At 44.6% G+C, this 22,006-nt stretch overlaps 1 protein-coding gene across 1 annotated transcript in view; it reads right to left on the bottom strand.

Annotated features, from left to right (window-relative positions):
- Positions 1-298: 298 nt before the first annotated feature.
- LOC110595361 (PDZ domain-containing protein 2-like) overlaps positions 299-22,006 on the bottom strand; it is a 93,141-nt gene continuing 71,433 nt past the window's right edge. Inside the window, exon 2 of the mRNA XM_021710715.1 lies at positions 299-1,231. Coding sequence (XP_021566390.1) covers positions 386-865 — 480 coding nt within the window. The 5' untranslated portion in view covers positions 866-1,231 and the 3' untranslated portion in view covers positions 299-385. The remainder of the gene's footprint in view (positions 1,232-22,006) is intronic.

Raw genomic sequence — 22,006 nt, forward strand, 5'->3', positions numbered from 1 at the left:
AAGATGATCCAGGAGAGGCAGATGGAAACACATTCAGGACCCAAACTTTGTTGTCCTTTGATGAGCATGACACTGGATTAAATGGATGAGAAGGTCTAAATGTGACGTTTCTCATACTCTTGTCTCATGTACTGTTTCTATTCTTTCTACCCCAAGTTTCAGGAGGAAAGGAAGTTTCTGAGTCCTCTAAGAGACAGTGAAGCCAAAAAGAAAAAAACAAATACAATGAAATTTCAACTTAGTATATTTTCCTTTTACGGGAAAAACACCATCAGTTTTTTACTGGTAGGACTCATAACACTCTGTACCTGCAGATCCATTCATTGGACATTCGTGAGCAACAGGGGTCCCGTGTCCTGCCTTGGTGCAGGTGGCATCCCCACACTTACCTGGCCCCACTGACATCGACTCCGACCATCAGCTGCCCGTTCAGGGAGAGGATCTCATCCCGCAGTCGGACCTTCCCACTCTTCCCCGCCGGGCTGTTCTTCCTCAGCTCCGTCACCCAGATGCAGCCCACGTCCAGCACAGGGCCCTGGTGGGTTTTCCTCTTCTTGCCCCCTCTGCGCCTTTCACCATAGTCTCCAAAAACAGGGATGTTCCCAAAACTGAGGCCCACAGTCTCTGTGTCCCCCAGCTCCTTGGTGAGGTACACAGTACAGATCTCCATGTCTGGAGGGCTGTGGTCAGGAAGGACCACGCTCTCATCCACAGCGAAGTTCAGCTGAATGTACTCCTGCAGCTTCTGGATGGCCGCCTGGCAGAGCCGCTGCTCCGGCCCATCCCCGCCCTCCTGCAGGCTGTTCTGCAGCCACTGGCAGAGGAGGGGCAGGTGCAGCCCGGCATTGTCCTGGGTGATGGGCATGGTGCTCACTCCCGGACCTCACATCATGAGAGGTCCTGCTCCTGGGGGCCAGACCCTGTGGGGCCCCACATCCCTTGGGAACCCTGGCTGTCATCCGCTTTGCCTGTGTTCATGTTTAGGCTGGCAGATGAGCCTCAGGACGCCTACGCGAGACTGGGGAGACTGTGCTATTTGCCTTGGCAAGAAGAAGGCAGGACCCAGTTAGAACAACAGTGGAACAATGGCTCTGGATGCTCAGCAAGGGAAGGAAGGAAGTGTTCAACAAGTCCTTAATGCGTGCATTTCACAGCAGGGCCCATGCAAATGACACGGAAATGGGAGATTCCTCCAGCAGCTGCAGTGTGTTCTCCCTGGGCTCATTCACACCTGGGAGAGGAAGAGAAAAAAACAAAACATTCCAGTCACAACAGTGGGCCTTCTGACATGGCCTCCTGTGCTACAGAAGGACCTTGTTTACTTTTCATACATCAAGCCCAACCTGGAATCTATCACCTCTCCCCATTCCCCAATGTGGCTCCCTCTACACACACACACACACACACACACACACACACACACACACACACACACATACACCACAACACACACAGATAGACACAAACTCCCTTCTCTCAGGCAGATGCTGCTGGAACACTGACCTTCTCTAGGAAGTTTCCCTGATGAGCAGGGAAATGAGATGACTTCTGCTGAGACAACTCCTATCAACATACCATCAAACTCACATCTAACCAGGTAGCTGTGTGACAAAATTCCTTGGAAGGCTGTTGAGGGTTCTGGATATATGTAAAACCTCATATTCCTAGGAGGTGACAATCTGTGTCCACTTGCCTTGGACAGCCCAGATGCACACACAGGAGGACTCCCCATTCCAAAAATGCTACCGAGAGAAGAGCCAATGGGCAGCCCAAAGAGAGCCAGGATCCATCCTAGGGCAACACCATCCCTACGTTTCTCCATCAGTCCCATCTTTACCATGTAGATTCAGAGGGGGACCTAGTCCTTTGTATCCTACAGCTTTTAGTCTCCTCTCTCCTTTTCCTTTGGTAAACTGTTAGAACCAACCTATTTTTAAACCAACCTTCTCCAAACTTCTGGGTGAGAAGACATGGCCCCCACCTTTGCTCACTCTTCAACACATTGCTCTCAGTAGTGATGCCAGTCTCCGGCCAGCATTGCCAGTGACGACAGAAGGGTTTTCCCATCAGAGCTGGAGCCTTACCCGCTCTGAATTCAGCTCTGTGCCTGGCACACACTAGAAACCCAGTGAAAGGTTAATTAAATTCCACTGCCAACTTGCTTTCTCCACCAAAGAAAATGTTTACCTCCATTCTCCATAAACATAGAGAAATGATCCCTTTCACTCTCTTCTCCAAACTTTACTTTCTCCCAGAGAAAAGCAATATAAACCATGCCATCTAAGGTGGAAAACATTCGCCAACCTTCTCAGGAAGTGATTTAACAAGGAATAATAATGCATGGAGAGGTGTCAGAAGCCATGTCAATAATAAATGACCTTATTACTGAGTAACCAAAAAGAAATTTCCAATATAGTGTGCTTTGAGTTTCCAAAGAACTTGTCTGCCAGTGATTAATTGGCTTCAAATAAATCAAAAGCTTAGCAAATACCGTCTACATAATCATACAGCTATTAAAAAGAAATGCAAGATCAAATAAAAGATAATCCATATATGTACAAAGATTGAATGCTTCCTTTGGCCAAAATAAGTAATACCTCTCACTGAAAAATAACTTCACACACAGAGCATACATATTAAAATCTTATTAATAAATCAAAGCATTTTCCATCAGGCCTAACAACATTTATGAGTCTTTTTTTTCCTCATCTGTAAAATAAGTAAAACTTTCTTATTAAGTGATCCCTAAGGTCTCTCATAGTCAATGAAGAGATCTTCCAACACAGTGATAATACCTTACTCATCAATATATTTACTACCCCAGCATAGCACCTACCACACAGTAGACTCTCAATACTTTACAAAACATTTTAAAAGATCCTTTCAATTAAAATTTTAATGGCCTGTGATTCAAGGTGTTAGTCACAGTTCAGATGGTTCTGTACATATAAAAACCAAGAACATATCTTGTCAAGATGCTCTTTAAATAAGTCTGATTAAGGAAAACCAAACTTAAGAGTGGTAGGGAATAATTTTACTGGTGTAAATTTGTATTCATTCATTCAGCAAGTATTTATTGAACATCTATCATGAATCAGGCTTTGAACTTGGCACTGGAAATATACTATTAATAAGGCCAATTTCTTGCCCTCAAGGAATTCATAGTCAAGTGGGGAGATTATGTTCATAAATAAATGGAAATTAGTGTGTAATTGATCTATGACAACTCTTTTAACAGAACTGACAGAGGTGACCATGTTCACATAATCTAACCCTTCCCAACCCTGATGAGTGGTCCAGAGCTGGGCATTTCACCCAAACTGGGATAATCAAGGTTCATCTCTGAGAACAGAGAACTGTGACTCAAGAGAGAAAAGAGTCCTAGTTTCTAGATTGTAGCAGGAACTATATCTTTTGAACTAGAGGTTTTGGATGACAATATTCTAACTCCTGTGTGAACTGAGTAGCAAAGAAAGTCACCTTGCCAAAAAATAAAATAAAGGATAGAGGTGCAGGACTGGGGAGGGGGTGTCCCCTGTCTTCCCTACTGCTTTTTTGTTCTTAGTTTCAGTCATTCTAAACCAAGCTGCATTGCTGCCCTCTCCTTTAGTCTGAAAGACTCTATCAATTCCTACAATAAATCACATTGTAAAATTTTAAGTACTTTTTATTTATGTACTTATTTATTTATTTATTTGAGTCAGAGTCTCACTCTGTCGCCCAGGCTGGAATGCAGTGGCACACTCACAGCCACCGCAGCCTCCACCTGCTGGGTTCAGGCCATCCTTCCACCTCAGCCTTCCAAGTAGCTGGAACTACAGGCATTCACGGCCACGCCCAGCCAAATTTTTGATTTATTGTAGAGATGAGGTCTCACCATGCTGCCCAGGCTGGTCTTGAACCCATGGACTCAGGCAATCCTCTTGCCTCTGCCTCCCAAAGTATTGGGATTACAGGCATGAGCCACTGTGCCTGGCCAATTTTAAGTACTTTAGAAAAAAGGTAAGTAAAAACAAAAATTTAAACAAAAATGGACTTTATCCTGAATTATTTTCCACTCTTTGTACCTAAAAAAAGTTGTTAACTAAGCTGGACGTGCTGGTGTGTGCCTGTTGTTCCAGCTACTTGGAAGGCTGAGGGGGAAGGATCATCTGAGACCAGCAGGCTGAGGCTGTGGTAGCCATGAGCATGCCACTGCACTCCAGCCTGGGCAACAGAGTGAGACACTGACTCAAGAAAAAAACAAAATAAATAATTTTTAAAAATTGTTAACTAATACATTGGGGGTGAGCAAAGCTGATCGGCTTAGCTTGGATTACTTGTCTAACTGTAGACCAATTAGTGTTGGCCAAGGTGGTGGGGTCAAAAGATAGCAACATGGCTGTTAGGAACACACCCTCTCACCCTGAAACCTGGTCAGTGCAGGGAAGCAGTTTTCAGAACAGGAAAAATTGTTGCAAGTGCATGGACACCCTCAAAGATACTTACTTTTATTCTTAGGTGTCCATTGACTACACAACCTTTCAATCCCATACCTATAACTGAAAATTTTCAGTAATCCTTCCAGTCTCTTGTTCTATCAACTCATTTTCCTGCGATTTTCTATGAGAGAAAGTAGAGGCATTCCCATCCTCTTGCAATGAACTGATTTTGACTCAAGGCATAAGAAAAGATAGACAATTTGGTTATACTATGAAAAGTGGTTCTTCCACCACACCCCATGAGACATTAGAGTAAGCAAAATTTTCACCTAGAGAACAGAAATCTGCAGCTACAAATACAGACATTCATCAATGGTGAGTCTCTGCAAAGGTGTAAAAACTTCCCATCCTGAAGATCAGTCCATTCCAACAATGACAATTTGTGAACACAGAGGATCATTGCAACAGCCCATTCAACTCTTGTCTATCGTATATAATTCTCCAATTAGATATCCATCTCAAGCAAATAACTGTGATAATTTAAATTAATTTTGAGTAGCTTGGAGCTGACAGCCTTAGCATTCAAAATAAACGCTTCTGCTACCGAGATAATTTATTGATATGGTTTTAGAATCTAAAATTAGCTTGCTTGGATCCCCTTCCAGTTAAGTGGTGCATTCTCAGTACAGGTCACACTACTCACAAAGGGGTGAGAATTAGCTCTAGGGGTAGTCAAAAAAAACTTAACTATTATCATGGTTAGCAGACACCATCCCTTTCCATCTGCTGCCAAAGCTCAATCTGACCTGACAAAATCTTATGACTTAGTATTTAATTTCTTGTGTGAGAGAGAAGTTAAATTTAATTTTTCTCCAGGAGGATACAGAAATTCAGAGTCTAAATCCTTAATCTGGCAGAGCATATAAAAGGGTCCTCTGGTTAACCCAGACCTTGCCTCAAAAGCAGATTCACATTGGGCTATCAGGTACCAGCTCCCTCTTCCAACTGTCCTGGCTTCTAGGTGTTCTATTCTGACCTGGGTCAAGTTCTAAATTTCTCAACCTTCATCTAACCTTCCTATGCTTGGGACTAAATTCCTCATCTAACTTTTGAAAATGTTCACACTTTAAAAGGAAACCAATGTCCATTAAATATCTAGAAATTATTCATTCAACAAATGTTCATTTAGGACTCATCATTCCCCGGGTCCCAAACAAGCCAGACAATGTCCTACAAAGCTTCAGGAAGCCTGTGCTCTGATGATGGCAGATTAGAAAACAAATGCAAAATACTGTCATGTCACAGGGTGATTAGTACTGTGGTGATAACTATGGTAGTGTCAGAGGATAGGGAGTGATGGAACTAAAGGTGACGAAGGTGATGGGAAAAGGCCTCTCTGAGACGGTGACATCTGAGGAGAATAAATGCAGGGAGACGCTTGAGCCACAAGAGTATCTTTGAGCATGTTGTTCTAGGTGGAGGAAACAGCGAGTGCCAAGGCCCTGAGGTGAGAGCTCTCTTGGCTGCCCAAGGATGAAAATGGATAGATGTGCTGCAAGAGAGAATGCAGAGGAAGTGCTCCCACTGTGCTGGGAGCTTCCTCATTATCTTCTCCTTCCCCCAGCCCCTAATCCTCACAACCAACCATTTTATCAACATTGGCTAAAAGCTGATGTATTTGGAGCATAACATGTGTCCGACACTGTTCTAAATAAGTATTTTCCATGGATGACTTTAACTGCTACCACAGTGCTGTAGGGAGACACTGTTAGTACCCCCCTTTTATAAGCCCAGATAAATAACAGGATCAGAGAAGCTAATGAATTTGCCCAAGATTTCACTGCTAGGAAGTAACAGAACCAGGACTAGAACCCAAATCCACTGGACCTGGCCTTGTTCCTTCTACATGCAGCCTGCCTGCTTCAAACAGCCTCACCATCCTGAATTATATCTGACTTGTCCAGGCAGGTGCCCAGCCTGGTGATCCCCACTTCGCAGCCACCAAGGAGTTTCCTGTGATAAATAAACACGTAGCTTGTGTCAGAAGCTCATGGCTGTCTACCTGATATCCATTCTCTCTTCCTTCCTTTGTTTTCTTGGGAGCAGCAATGAGTTCAACTAAAATGTAGTCTCTCTGGCAGGCGTGTATAATTTTACAACATAATTCTGGTCAATGCAATGACAGTAAAAATTGTTGGATAGGGCTTACACCAACACTCCCTTAGAGAAGAGTAGAAATGAAAGGAAAAATAAACCCCCATATTGCTTCAGTCACTTTAACCTGAATTTTTCCAAATCCAACCAATTAGCTGAATTAAACCCCAAACAAACGCAGACTTTGGTACCCAGAAGTGGGAGAACTAAATGTAACATAACCTAAAATGTGGAACTGGATGAGCAAGACAGGTCAGGAAGCAGATGTCAGGGACTTAAATGCTACAGGCTGGACAGTGATGACCCTGGCTGTGTAACGTGAAATATCTGGTCAAACTGCCAACTGCTGGGCCTTGCAGAGTTGTTTACATGTTAACTGAGGTTGTGAAGTTCAGGAAAATGGCAGGGAAAATTTAGAACATTGGTGGGTGCTTTTTCACTCTCAGCAAAGCTCCTGAATGCAGCAGGCAATCAGATGGGGAGAAAGATTGCTTTGCTAAGGAAGGCGCTCTTCACATTCAGCCTACAATCCAAGTTGCCCAAGAGGCTCACAGTATGGACTCTTTTAGGGTTGAGAAAATCAGCTTTTTCAATCAGAAGGGAACAAGTGGTGCCCTACTAGTCAGAGGCTATAAGTCTGATAGCCAAAATGTGATTACTCACCGAAGCCATTGTTTCACAGTCCCCAGCAGCATACATTAAGTAGCATATGTTACGTTGAAATTTAGGGACATGGGCACAACTTCTAAGTTAAAGAGTAAAGGGTTCAAATGATCAGGAATTGACAAGAAACATACAGACGAGACACCTTCTAAGTTTGTATGAAAGTTGGATTGCCAAAACCCTCAAACCTGTTTTGCAACAGCCTGGGATGATTAAATCTCTAGCAATCTTGCAACGCTTCCTTTCTGTATTTCTCCCCTGCAATTCACATCAACAAGAAGTAGGCTTGGAAATGCGTTTAGCCCTCAGAAAGAGTGTAGAAGTGGCCATGGAGAATAATGAACAAGGAATAACCTTTCAGAGAGAGGCAAGGACCATGGAGGGCAATGAACAAGGAGTTCCTTCCATCAGATCAAGGATTGCCACCTTGACCAAAGTAAGGATTCTCGCTATTCATGCCCAGAAGGATTTGGTCATTGCTAGGGAGAGTGACTGCTTTATCCTCCACTGCTCCCTCCCTTTTATAGATGAAAAGTTTTATTGTAGTTATTTTACACCTTTCTCAGTATTGTTTGCTGGGTGTATGGGAGCTTAGTCACAAGGGGTCCTATATAGAGCTAATGGAAAGGACCACATACCTCCCAGAGATTCGAGACTCTAATCTGGATATGCTAACTGAATGAGGCTTGGGTGCTATCTCTGTTGGGAATGGGGAGTCTAAACCTTGAGTAGAAAGAAGGCTATGTCTGAGTTACAAAAGAACAGGACTGTGACAGAGAATGATCGTTCCCCACATAGTATTCCTGCTCCCTTTTTCCTTACTAGAGAAACTGACCTGTGCTTGAGGAGGAAGTACCCAGCCACAAAGCTATGTTTCTTTTCTTTTGAGTCAGGGTCTCATCCTGTTACCCAGGTTGAAATGCAGTGGCACAATCACAGCTCACCTCAGCCTCAACCTCCTGGGCTCAATTAATCCATCTACCTTAGTCTCCCGAGTAGCTGGGACTACAGGATATGCCACTATGCCTGGTGATTTTTTTTTTTTTTTTTTTGGTAGAGACGAGCTCTTGCTATGTTGCCCAGCTGAGCTCGAACTTCTAGGCTCAAGCAATCCTCTTGCCTTGGCCTCCCAAATTGCTGGGATTGCAGGCATGAACCACCATGCCTGGCCAAAAAGCTGTTTCTTAATGCCCCTTCAGAGGGCTGAACATAAGATCCAGTCCTGGTTCTTGAAGTTATTGGTGAAGTGTTCAGGAAAGATCCTTTTTAATGGGAGATCTTCTTCCTTTTTCTTTTTTAAAATGCATGTGTGATGGCATTAGCGACTACCAACCAAGGCCTGACATCTTTGAGCATCAGACCAGTCACAGACACTCTTACCTCCAGACTTCTTACAGGAGAGAGAAAACAGTCCCCTACCTTGTCTATGCCCTGTTAATTAGATATTCTGTTAGAGCTGAATAAAATCTGAGTGAATACATTGCTTGAATTCACTGTTGGCTCACAGATTCAATGTCCAGAATATAATCCCGAGTCTTTCAGCTTCAGCCCTGCTACTTAGTCAATTAGCAGTTATTATTGAATTCTTACTTTAAATGTGGGGGCACCAACAATAACAACAATAAAAAATACAGGACATGTTTCTGCTCCTTAAAGAGCTGAAAACACATATCAATCCATCTAGTGGTCTATTAGCACCATTGTGTAGGCCCAGGGGTTTCAGACAAACCTACAATTGGTTGAGAAACACTGCAAATACTAACTACTGTGACTGTCTTAAGTCACCTGATGTTTAAGCTAATTTTTAACTGCCCACATGGTTGCTTCCAGGCTAAATGATGGGCTGCACATATGAGACAGAAGAATTTGGTCTAACCTTTACTTCAAACAGCAAGGGTTGATTGTGCCAGGCACTGTGCTAGGCTAGAGTAGACAAGATGAGTAGCCCCACGGATGCTGTGATCTACTGGAGAAAGAGACCACAAAATAAACAGCAACAATAAAGATGTGTGAAGGGCCATAAAAGGTGCATTTGGGGACACATGATGGATTCTAGGAAGTCAAGTGTTCCAAGTTCCATGCTGGGGCTTCAGGGAATGACAGAGGTGTTTCCATACACATTACAGAAGGTAAAGATCTAGAAGGGACTGCAGGGATGACCTCATTGAGCCTTTGATTTTATAGATGAAAGAAATGAACATTAATACAGGCCCAAGATCCTTCCATTTCTAGGTCTGATGACCCTTGAAGAATAAGGAAAAAGTGAATGAGATTAAAAAGAACAACTTGGCCGCTGTTTTGAGAATCTATTTCTTGAAGATACGTATGTCCTAAAATACAAACTATTTGTACAAATAACAAAAATGGGAGTGAGTAGAAATTATAGGTAGAGGCTGGGTATGGTGGCTCATGTCTAAAATCCCAGCACTTTGGGAGGCTAAAGTGGGAGAACTGCTTAAGTCCCGGAGTTCAAGACCAGCCTAGGCAACATAGCAAGACCTCTCCTCTGCAAACAAAACCAAAAAATTAGCCAGGCATGGTGGTGCACGCCTGTAGTCTCAGCTCCTTGGGAGGCTGAGTCAGAAGGAGTGCCTGAGCCCGGAGGTTGATCATACTACTGCACTCCAGCCTGGCCAGTCTGTATGAGACCCCTACTCCAAAAAAAAAAAAAAAAAAATTTCAGGTAGATTCATAAATGTTTTCTCTTAAAAAAAGTGAATGTGAGAAAACAGTTGGGGACCAAAACACCAAAACGAATATCAGAACTTATTTCTGTTCCCCACATAGTTCTAAAATATATCTGCTGTGACTTCAAACACTGAAACACATTTGTGAGTCTGCAATTGAAGACTGTTTACTCTGAAAGTAAGGATTTGGCCAGTTCTAGGTTAATCATATTTCTGAAGTTTAGATATCTCAATTCTAAAAGAACATAGTGATTGAGGAGGGCATTTATGAGAAAATGTGCATATTTGTACAATGGCAGTTCAATACTTTGAAATGGTTTCTATCCACTGAATGGGTAATTGGGAAAAATCATGGTTCCTGTGTAAGCAACCATGAGGTCACGTGATCACCTATTACACTCTGACCATCCTGTCCATGTGATATGGATTGGACAGTCATGACACCACCAATTTCTCATCTACAGCTAGATCACACCATCAATATACAGCATGCATTATAAGAAGTTCTTTTTTGATTATGCTGGGGTGATTTTTTTTTTTTTTTTTAAGGATAGTTATTTTACAAATCCTTTCAGAACAGTTGGGCGGTTTAGATGCTCGTGGTGTTTAGAATTGGGGGAATATAATCTATTTACTGTATTTAAATTCTTAGCATGTAACTGCCCAGGATCTGACCTCATCATTAATTAACAATGACTCAAATATTTATAATAGCCATTAATACACTCTGCCGTTAGCTAGGTATAGGTCCCTGGGCAAGTCATTTAAAGTCTTTGAACCTCAGTTTCCTTACCTGCCAAATGAGAATGTTTTACTAATTTTCTTTCCAGCTCTGGCATCCTCCTGAACTTTGGAGCTGGGTTAGCAAGTCAGGGATGGAGTTGCTGGCCTCATTAAGAAGCATGTATACAACACATGGAAGTTTTAAACTGCAGAAGAGACAGGCCAAATTGCTTTATCAGACTTTGAGTATCTGCCAAGACAAAGGAGGAAGGGAACCCCAGGGGTGGTTTTACATTCATGTGCTTATAACCCTAGCCCGGCTCTTCCAGAAGACACGAAGAAATATATCCTACTGCATAAAAGCTCTTTGGAGCAGCAGAAAGAATCAAGGTTTCTAGAAGCAGGGAAGAACTTGCCCAGGGGGTGGGGTGCAACAGGAAATCCAGTGTTTCCACTGAGGCCTTACAGCCTCTCCAACTGGCAAGGGCCTAAATGGTGCAGAGGCTGGGCTACGCCCCCTCCCCTCCCTGAGCTGCTCACTTGATTGCAGGAGTTAAGGCTGGAGTGCCTGGATTAGAGAGAGAATCCTCAGAGGAAACCAAAAGATCATGGAGCACAAAGGTTCAGCCGTGTGTCTCTCTGAGAAGCTTCCCCCTTTCCCAGGCCTTGCTGTGGGAAAGGCCTCAGACAATGAGAAGGCAAGTCAAAGTCCATGGGAGTGAGAGGAAAAAGAATCCTCATTTGACCTCTTCCAGTCAGGAACTCAGAACTAAGGAGAAGGAAAGATTGTGAAGGACTTAGGATATACTAGCCCTGACTCCTTCAATGACCTCATGGCTAGTCATGAGCCATCTTGGTCTTGAATCGGTGTGGGAGAGAAATGAAGTCAAGAGAAGATACGATGAGATAACACAAATGGAGAGGACATAGGCTGAAAATCACCCAATCGTGGGGAGAGGTCTGGGGAAATGAGGAGGTTAGACCTACTGTCACTTCAGATCCTGTGACTATTCGGACATGTGCACCGTTAAAAAGCAGGACTGGGGCCGGGCTCGATGGCTCAGCCTGTAATCCCGCGACTTTGGGAGGCTGAGGTGAGTGGATTGCCTAAGCCCGCGGGTTCGAGACCCGCCTGGGCAGGCGAGACCTCATCTCTACAATAAATCAAAAAAAAAATTAGCCGGGCATGGTAGCGCGTGCCTGTAATTCTGGCTACTCGGAAGGCTGAGGCAGAAGGATCGCCGGAGCCCAGCAGATGAGGCTGCGGTGGCCGGGAGCGGCCACTGCACTCCAGTCTGGGTGACAGAGTGAGACTCCAACTCAAAAAAAAAAAAAAAAAAGCAGGACTGGGAAAGACCTCTGGCAGGTCAAGGAGTTGCCACAAGGTGACCCTCCACTTGGTGAACTTCCCACCATCCATGTCTTCAGGCTCACAAAGCTTAGAGACATGAATTCTGTCAGCGCATTGGAAGAGTATAGTTACCTCTCATGTATAGACCTACAGTTACCTACAAGAAAGCTCAGTTATATAACTTTCCGTTGGAAAGACAATTATTAAGTGGGCAGGCGGTTGCATCAACCTAATCAATACATGCTTTCCCTGAAGGCAGGATGCAGAGCAAGAGAAACTTCAGGGCCCAGGTAAGCACAGGAAGGGCCCCCCAACTCAAGTGGCTTCAGGCACTCTCATTCCCACACTGTAGCCCTGACTTTGCAAAGGAAATTGTCCGTTCAGCCAAGATTCTTTTCTACTAGATAACGCTAGAAAAGGCATCACAGGGCCAGGAGCAGTGGCTCAGGCCTGTAATCCCTGCACTTTGGGAAGCTGAGGATCACTTGAGACCAGGAGTTGTAGACCAGCCTGGACAACATAGCGAGACTCTGTCTTTACCAAAAAAAAAAAAAATAGTGGGGGGGAGGGGGAGGGGATTAACAGTAGCAAATATCTGTCTGGGGCTGGGAAAACACCTCTTATCAACAGGGTGTCTGAATGAAACGTAATTGTACACCTAACCCTTAACTGTACCCCACAAAACTATAATAAAAATACTGATTAATTTAAAAAAAAAAAAAAAATAGCTGGACATGGTGGCATGCACCTGTAGTCCCAGCTACTTGGGAGGCTGAGGTGGGAGGATCACTTGAGCCAAGGAATTTGAGGCTGCAGTGAGCTATGACTGTGCCACTGCACTCTAGCTTGGGCAAAAGAGTGAGCCCCAACCCCCAAAAAAGGAAGGAAGGAAGGGGTCAGAAAAGACATCACTAACTTCTGGCTTCTAGAGATTTCTTCCCTGTTCTCTGCACTGGCCACCCCCCATCTATTCACACACACTTTCTCCAGACTGCACACTATGAAGTCAACAAGTACCGATTTCTGTTCTCTGAATTACAGGCAAATCCCATTTTAGTTCATCCCCCAAAGATTACTGTGATTTGAGTTTTGCATTCTGCATGCTTTCAAGGACAGTGTCTTCCCTTGGGTATTCCTGAGGCTGGCGATTCAACCTAGTATGTTATATTTACCAGTTTAATTCTCAAAATAGAAAGCTGACTTCTTTATGACTAAGTTCAGGGCTGTGGGAAGGAACCCCACTATTGCCCAAGGTGCTAAGGACAACTTCTGGATTGAGCATAACAACAGGAGCCCATAAAGTGGCCGCCATGGACACTTGCCGGCAGTTTTGATCTGCTCAGAATGATGCCTGTGAGCACTTGCGGGGGACGAGGACAGGAGGGACAGAACTAAAGTCACAAAGCAAAGCCAGGAATTCATGTTCTCCTTTCCACTCCTGACCCAGAGCCCTGCTGGGCAGCCTTATGCTCTGAAATTCCAGACAGCTCCTGCATTTCCCAAAGCCCTGCAGCCTGGTGGCAGCATCCCTGCTCCACAGATGGAGGAACAGATTGAAAAGGGACCGGAGACAAAGTCGACAGTCAGAGCACTGTGTGTCCATGACGTCATTCAGTAGAAACTCACTGCAGACTGGAAGGCAGTTCTCATCCATGAGGCAAAGCCTCTCTCCAGGAAAATAGGAGGGAAAACAAACACCTTTGTTATTCTCTGTATTAGAGAAAATCAGGCCTGTAATTCAGAAAACAGAAATCAGTACTTATTGACTTCATAGTGGGCAGTCTGGAGAAAGTGTGTGTACATAGATGGGGGTGGCCAGTGCAGAGAACAGGGAAGAAATCTCTAGAAGCCAGAAGTTAGTGATGACTTTTCTTTCCCCTTTCTCCCTCCCTCCCTCCCTCCCTCCCTTCCTTCCTTGGGGGCTGGGGCTCAGGGGAAACATAGGCAGTTGGGTACATTTGGGATTTAAGTTTGGGGACAGAAGTCTAGTCTTGTTGCTGAGCCCTAAAGAGGGAGGGGCCGTGGGAAATAGACGCTCTCAGGAGTGCTGTGGATCTGGGGAATTACCAAGATTAGCAAAATGGCCATTACCTGCCACCCACCAAGTTCCGCTGAAGCATTTCCAACACGCTTTAAGCATCCTGGTTGGACGGCGCCAAATGCAGCATCATTCTCCTTGTGACGCTGAGCACGTACACCATGCCAAGTCAGACGCTGAAGGAATCATGTGAAAATAACTGAAGACTTGTTCTCAACTTGAAATCTCAAGTCTCTTCGCCTGAGGAGGTGATTAAAAACTTGGCCTCCCTCCCTGGTGCGGATGCTCCAGCCCCCTGCCTGGCAGGCCCAGGTGCCTTCTCCTGCTCAGTCCTGTCCTATCCTTCCTTCCCATGTTCCAGGTCTCTCTTCATGACACCATTCACCCAAGTCCTTTCCCACGAGTCTTAAGACATGAAAAGAAATGGAAAGAAAGACACACCGGTGTTTCTGGTGTTCTCAAGTTCCACAAGATAAACACTGCTAAAGCCAGTGAGGAGTCATTCCTCAGGGAGAAATCATTCATTTATCCAACAAATATTTAGTGAATGCAATAAATAAAGCAAGTTTACATTTCTCACCCTTAAGCTTAAAATCGAAAGCACTCTTTCCAAGCTGGGCTGAGCCTCAGAATCACCTGTGCTTCCTAAAGATAGGCCAGATCCAACCCTTAGAGGGTCTGTTTTACAAGAACTGGGGGCTGGGGTGGCCAGCAGATACCAGTACCTTTAAAGAGATTTCAGTCAACTAACCCTGGAAACTATTGGTCGGTTAGAAAAACAAATGCCAGTTGGGTACGGTGGCTCATTCTTATAATCCCAGCCTTTGGGAAGCGGAGGAGAGAGGACTGCCTGAGCCCATGGATTCGAGACCAGCCTTGGCAATTTGGTGAGATGTTGTCTCTGCAATAAATAAAAAAATTAGCTGGGTGTGGCGGTGTGTGCCTATGGTTCCAGCTACTTGGAAGGCTGAGGTGAAGAATTGCCTGAGCCCAGCAGGTGGAGACTGCAGTGGATGTGAGCGTACTACTGCACTCTAGCCTGGGCGACAGAGTGAGACTCCTATTCAAAAAAAAAAAAGAACAACAGATGCCAAACATTCCATGCCTGAGATTGGGACCATGGGACGAAAGTAGCTCTAACATCCCAATGTCTCAGGAGATCCCTCATTTTCCACCCAGGTACCGTTGTTAGATTTAGCAAATGAGAATATACAGCTCCCAGTTAAATACAAATTTCAGATAAATGAGTATGTTTTCATGTAAGTATATCTACACCCATCCCATCCCAAAATGAAGCTAGCAGCGTCTCAGACCTGTATGCCTTGTCTGCCCTTTGTGACATATGTAATCTTAGCTAGCGCCTCTGCCCTGCCTCAACAGGTCTTTCACTTCCTCCTGGAGGCAAATATCACCCATGGGCCAGGGCCACCCACACTACACAGGTCGAGGGTGAATGAGTCAGCCCTGGGATCACAGCTCACCACCCCACTCAGAGAACCTCTTTTCTGGGCCCCCCGCCATCTCAGTCGCTGGTCTCATATGGCCAAATCAGCTACACCCAGCCTAGTTGCCTTCCCTGAATGCCCCTATTGGCCAGAATCTTGTAAATATAGTCTCTCTGGCCAACTGACCTCTTAGAATATCCCCTGACACAAAGAGATGTCTGTCCTACATGCTACAATTGTATAATTAGGATGAAAGAAGATCAGGAATAGAAAAATATTTGCAGCCTGGGCACGGTGGTTCACACCGATAATCCCAGCACTTTGGGAGGCCAAAGTGAGAGGACTGTCTGAGTCCAGGAGTTCCAGACCAGCCTGGGCAACACAGCAGACCTCCTCTCTACAATACATTTAAAAAACCAAAAACTAGATGGGTGGGGTGGTACAAACATGTAGGCCCAGCTACTTGGAAGGCTGAGGCAGAAGGATCGCCTGAGGGCAGGAGGTTGAGGCTGTAGTAGCCATCTGCATTCCAGCCAGGGCGACAAAGTGAGACTCCAGCAGGAAGGAAGGAAGGGAGGAAGGGAGGAAGGAAGGAAGGAAGGAAGAAAGGAAGGAAGGAAGGAAGGGAGGGAGGGAGGGAGGGAGGGAGGATGTTTGCAGCAATTAGAAGTAATCTACCAGCGATTTGCAAGCCATGTAATGGCAACTGTAAACCCACCCATCACTAGTCTTGGTGGCCACTTTGGATGAGGTTGGCAGGGAAGGGGATGGAGAAGAGGAGTTGTCAAAGATGACTCAGGGGACTGGAGAGAACTGGGGGCTCACCTGAGAAAGTCTTGTTATTCACACTGGCTCTGTCTTTTGCCTCTTATACTCTGGGAATCCGAGTTTGGTCCTCTTGTCAGAGCTCCAACCCAGACTTGTCTTTTTCTGTTCATACTGGCCAGCTACACAACTGCTCTGATTTTATTAGTTTTATTTGCTTATACTTCTGGGTAAGAGTTTATTTGAATGAAGTTAAACAGTTATAAACAATAGAATATACAGTTGGCAACCAGTCTACATAATGCTTATTTGGGGCTGTGGAGAACATTGTGTACAACCCAGCACCTGTTCCCCCATTTTTTTTTTTGAGTTGGAGTCTCACTCTGTCACCCAGACTGGAGTGCAGTGGCCGCTCCCGGCCACCGCAGCCTTGACCTGCTGGGCTCCGGCGATCCTTCCGCCTCAGCCTTTCAAGTAGCTGGTACTACAGGCGCGTGCTACCACACCCGGCTGATTTTTGATTTATTGTAGAGATGAGGTCTCGCCAAGTTGCCCAGGTGGGTCTCGAACCCGCGGACTCAGGCAATCCACTCACCTCAGCCTCCCAAAGGTGTGGGATTACAGGCTGAGCCACCGAGCCCGGCTTGTTCCCCCATTTTAACCCCTTAACAGAATCCTTATTGTTTTTGTTCAAGGATTCAACCATCCTCCTCCATACATTGGGCATCTCCGCTTTAAAGAGGGATCTAACTGATGTGTGGTGTGGCATCCTCTCCATGCCAGGAATGGTTTCAAGAATAAGCAGGTGACCCAACACTAGTCAACAAGTTGTGAGGTAAAGCCTTCTGGGGTCTTCTAGAGAAACTTGCCTGATGCCCAAGAGAAAGCAGTCCCTCTTCTTCCTCTGGATGTCATCAGATCTAAGTGAGACACTTATCAGAGGTGTTGCAACCTTGTTCCAACCTGAGATGAAGCTTAATGCCAGGGATGGCAGAGTGAGAGAGAAATGAAATGGACCCTGACGACATTGTGGACCTTGTAGAACTGCTCAATATCCTTTCTGTTGAAGCCGATTTGGGTTGGATTTCTGTAACTTGTATCCAAAAAACATCCTGTTATATGTGTGGTTCTATGCTTGGAAATGCTATTAAAAGGGACTATCTAAGACAGACATGCAAATTTAAACTTCTGAGATTCACAGCAATAAAGGTGGACCTACCTTCCTTTATTCCTCTCCCAGAGGGCAGAAATCTGCTCAGCCATATTTCTCTACAGACTCTGCCTTTCCCTTTTCTTTGAGTTTGAATAAAAATAGCTCTACTTTAATGTTTGTTGATGAAGTATCAAAAATAAATTTACCCCTTCCCTCTGGCAAAACCTTCGTATTTAAATATCTTCAGAGCCACAAGAAAAAACATATGGTGTTTGAACTGCCTTGTGCATTTTTCTTTGGCACATGGGCAAAGGCAGAGGCAGATTCCCAGGCATCCTAAAGGCACAGAATCCCACAGCCCATGGGCAGAGTCCTGGGTCAACTCTGCCTCACTGTGCTCTCATGAAACTGACTTTTCCTGCCACCTTCCCCTCCAGAGAATATCGAGCTAGTCCCCAGCCTCCGAGGACAGAACACCCACTGTGACAACTTTCTGTTAATGCTGACTTCTCTTGCTTCACACGTTTCCATCAATCTCTTCAGAAGAAAGCTAGAGACCTCACTCTGGACTGTTGACTCTGGAAAAGTGAGTTTGCTTCTCAGGGATTCTAAGTGGTACAGTAAGGCCACTAGAAACGAGTGACATCTTCAATCTACCAGCAAAGACATAACTAAAGTAGTGGATGGCTCCAGGCCAGGGGCTCTTATTCCAACTCAGCAAGATGGAAACGTAGTCAAGGTGGACAAGAAAACATAATATGGATTAATCATGGACACTAATGAAAACAAACACATGCAACTGGCAAGGGGATGAATAGAGACATACCAAATTGAGGCCAATTCATTCCCTAAATATTTACTGAGTGCCCATGACCCTGTGCCAAGCATTACCACAAACTGCTAAAAATACAAACTGAACAAGTCTGTTTTTGGCTTCAAGAGATTCCTAATTTTCTTAGGAACAGACATGTTTAAGATGAATCTTGAAAGATGAAATAATTCACAAGGTGGGACCAGGGGGTGATAGAAGTCATTTGTACAAGCCAACTCATATGGGATCTTCAGAGTAAACATGTGGGTGGTGTATTCATGCAGCAGGCAGGAAGGAGATTGGCATAGAGGATGCGTGTGGTGAGCAGGAATGGGAGGTGGTGTGCAGACGTGTGTTGAGGTCTAGAGCAGGGAGAGGGTAGTCCACTGTCACAGCAAGAAGGAAAGATCTGGCCACTTCCGCTATTTCTGTAGCTAGCCAGTATGAATAGAGAAAGGCTAGAAGTGTCGTTTGCAGCCCTGACAAGAGAACCAGACTCAGAGTGCATCTGGAGTTTGACCTGTTCTGAGAAGTCTGACTTCTTTCAAGTAGGCAATGGGTTTCCGTCGGTGATGATTGGATTTAATTTTCTTAAGCAAGAGAGAGAGAGAGAACCAGATTTGTGATTTCGTTTTAGAAAAGTAGCAATATGGAAAAATGTTCACCATACTACATGAGGAAGTGGGTTACAAAGTAGTTTTGTTTCCATTTTTAAAATGAAATTGATATGCAATCTCTTGGATATTCACTAAAATAACTGTTTTCAGAAAGATAAACATCACATGTTCTCACTAATATGTGAGAGCTAAAAAAAAAAAAACTGACAACAAAAACCAAACTCATGGAGATGGAGAGTAAAGTGATGGTTACCAGAGGCTGGGAAGGGTAGTAGGAAGAGGGGATGGTTAATGGTTGCGAAAACACAGTTAATAGGAATATAATCTAGTGTTCGCTAGCACAATAGAGCAACTATATTTAACAATAATTTTATTGTTAACTATATTACATATAACTATATTATTATTTCAAAATAACTAAGAGAGTGAAATTGGAGTATTAATCCTGACACAGAGAAATGATAAATGCTTGAGGTAATGGATACCCTGATTTGGTCATTACACATTGTATGCTTGTATCAAAGTATTACACGTACCCCATAGATATGTACTAGTATGTATCCATAATAAGTAAATATATTTTTTTTGAAAACTGCTTTCATCCCAGGGAAATAAGTGGTTTTTCACCTTTAAATTATGCATTTTCTTTTTTCTTTCTTGTTTTCTTTTTTTGAGTTGGAGTCTAACTCTATCGACCAGGCTGAAGTGCAGTGGCACACTCACGGCCACCCCAGCCTCAACCTGCTGGGCTTAGGCAATCCTTTGGTCTTAACCTTCCGAGTAGCCAGAACTACAGGTGTGTGCTACCACACCTTGCTAGTTTTTTGATTTATTGTAGAGATGAGGTCTTTCCAAGTTGCCCAGGCTGTTCTCGAACCTGTGGGCTCAGGTAATCCCCTCACTCTGGCCTCTCAAATTGCTGGGATTACAGGGTTGAGTCACTGCACTTGGCCTTAAATTTCTGGATTTTCTAAATGCTTATGAATATATACTAGTATTACTGATTTTTTTTTTTTAAAAGCATGTGTGGGGAGTCGGGTAGGGATACGAGTGGGATATCTGTGGACTGAGTGAGACCAGACTGCAGGGAGGCCAGTTAGAAGACTAGCCTCATAGCCCTGGTGAAATACAGTGACTGTCTGGCCGGGGGAGTAACAGTGGGGACCAGGGCAGGGGGTGTCAGATGGACAATTTCAGAGTACAGTTGACTAGTCTTCATGACCCCTTGGAGTCCCCTTGGAGGGATAGAGGAGTTGTTGAAGATGACCCGGTGGACCGGACAGACTTGGGGGCTCACCCAAGAAAGCCCCGTTATTCACACTGGCCCTGGCCTTTGTCTCTTACACTCCAGAAATCCGAGTTTAGCCCTCTTGTCAGGGCTTTTTTGCCCTGACAAGACTTCTTGCCTTTCTCTGTTCACACCAGCTAGCTACAGAAGTGGTGGGAACAGCCAAGACTTTCCTTCTTATTGTGACGATGAACTACCCCCTCCTCCATGCCCGCCACCTACACTCATGAAGACTTATCCCCAAAACTCCCTTTTTAAATCTACTGGGCTGGGGAGAGTCAGGTTTGTTATCAGAAGCTCACAAAGCTCAGCCTTTTTGCAATTAAAACCCCAGCGTGGGAGACCTTTGGTACCAACTACTTTTTCCACCTAGTAGACTCTCGGCACAGACCTAACAGTCCTGCAGCTTAGGAAGGCCAACACATTGCCCTGGAGCCAAGTGGAAGATGACGAACACACACACACACACACACACACACACACACACACACACACACACACACACACACACACACACTGCTGCTTTGTGAGTGCAGCTCGCTACTCCCTTTTCCCTTCCAATTCCCCAAAGCTCCCATTCAACAAGGAAAACATGGATCTGATTAGGAGGTTTTACTTGGGCCAAACAGTTGCAGCACTATTCTCCTCAGACAGACAGGAGTGGGGGCCAGTTTCCATCAGAAAAGCCAGGGAAAATGAGTGACAACTAAGGAACTGAGCTAGCTGGGCCAAGGAGAAGTAGCTGCAAAGGGGAAAATTGTCTCTCTTACGTCAAATCTGTCCGCAGATAATGAACTGCAGAATCAGTTCCAGGTCACCCCATTCTCTTTTGTTTGATCCCATCAATCTGTCATTTTTCAACTACATTGCTATTCCTGCCACCTAATAAAAAAGTATAGGTCCACTTCCCACTCACGCAAAGACCTACAGAACGTGAGAAACAGGCAACTTCCAATAAGAGGACAATATTTACAAGTGCCTGAATAGGCTATGACCCTGCTCCAAATTCCCAAAGGAAAACAATGTAGACCCCAGAAAGTAATTTGATAAAGACAACTTTCAAAAGTTTAGACATAAAGACTTTTGTATTCTATTGTGAGGGGGGAAAGGCTAATTGGAAAACAAAATTTAGTTGGCGGTGCACTGGAGTTGGCGCTTGCTGGTTCCCAAGAGCTGATTGTTAAATTTTCAGGAAGTTTGCAAGCTGGTTGACATCATGTTGGTACTTTGAAATCAGCCATGGTGGGAGTGTTTACACTATGGAAATTGGCAAATGCTAAGAATCAGGATGGCCCCTCCCCGCCAGCCATTTGTTAAACATTGAACAGCACACAACAGAGTATGATCCCTTTCCATTTTTAAAGTTCTATTTATATGCACATTGGTGCGTATGCAAAAAGTCAGGAAGTAGCTAAAACATTAGAACACTAACCGTTTTAATTCTGGATGGTGAGCCTAACAAGTAGTTTTTATCTTCTTTGACTTTATTTTTTGGGGGGCAGTGAACACACATTCTTCGTATGATAATCCACCTTTTGCCAAAGGGGAGGGAAGCAGTTTCTTTCCCTGCTGAGCTCTCTGATGCATACAGTTTCTCTCCACTTCTTTAATCTCCTCCTCCCTGGCCTCCCAGGTTTTTATTCTCCGCGTAGGGTGGTGCTGAAATTCAAACTTCTTACCTAGCCACAGGTGAAGCAGAACTCCAGTTATTGAGAAAGGTGAGCAGATGCCAGGTTCCAGAAAGACAGAGTCCCAATTCTGTCCACACAAACTCAGCAGCTGGGGCGAATTGGCTTCTCAACCTCCGCTCTGGGCACAAAGCTCTTATTGGTGATCTAACAAAGGGAGGGTGACCAGCTAGGGATAATAGGAGTCTCAGCCCAAGGTGAC

Source organism: Carlito syrichta, unplaced genomic scaffold (genome assembly GCF_000164805.1).
Source record: "Carlito syrichta isolate Samal-C Ts95f unplaced genomic scaffold, Tarsius_syrichta-2.0.1 Scaffold297646, whole genome shotgun sequence".
Taxonomy (NCBI): domain Eukaryota; kingdom Metazoa; phylum Chordata; class Mammalia; order Primates; family Tarsiidae; genus Carlito; species Carlito syrichta.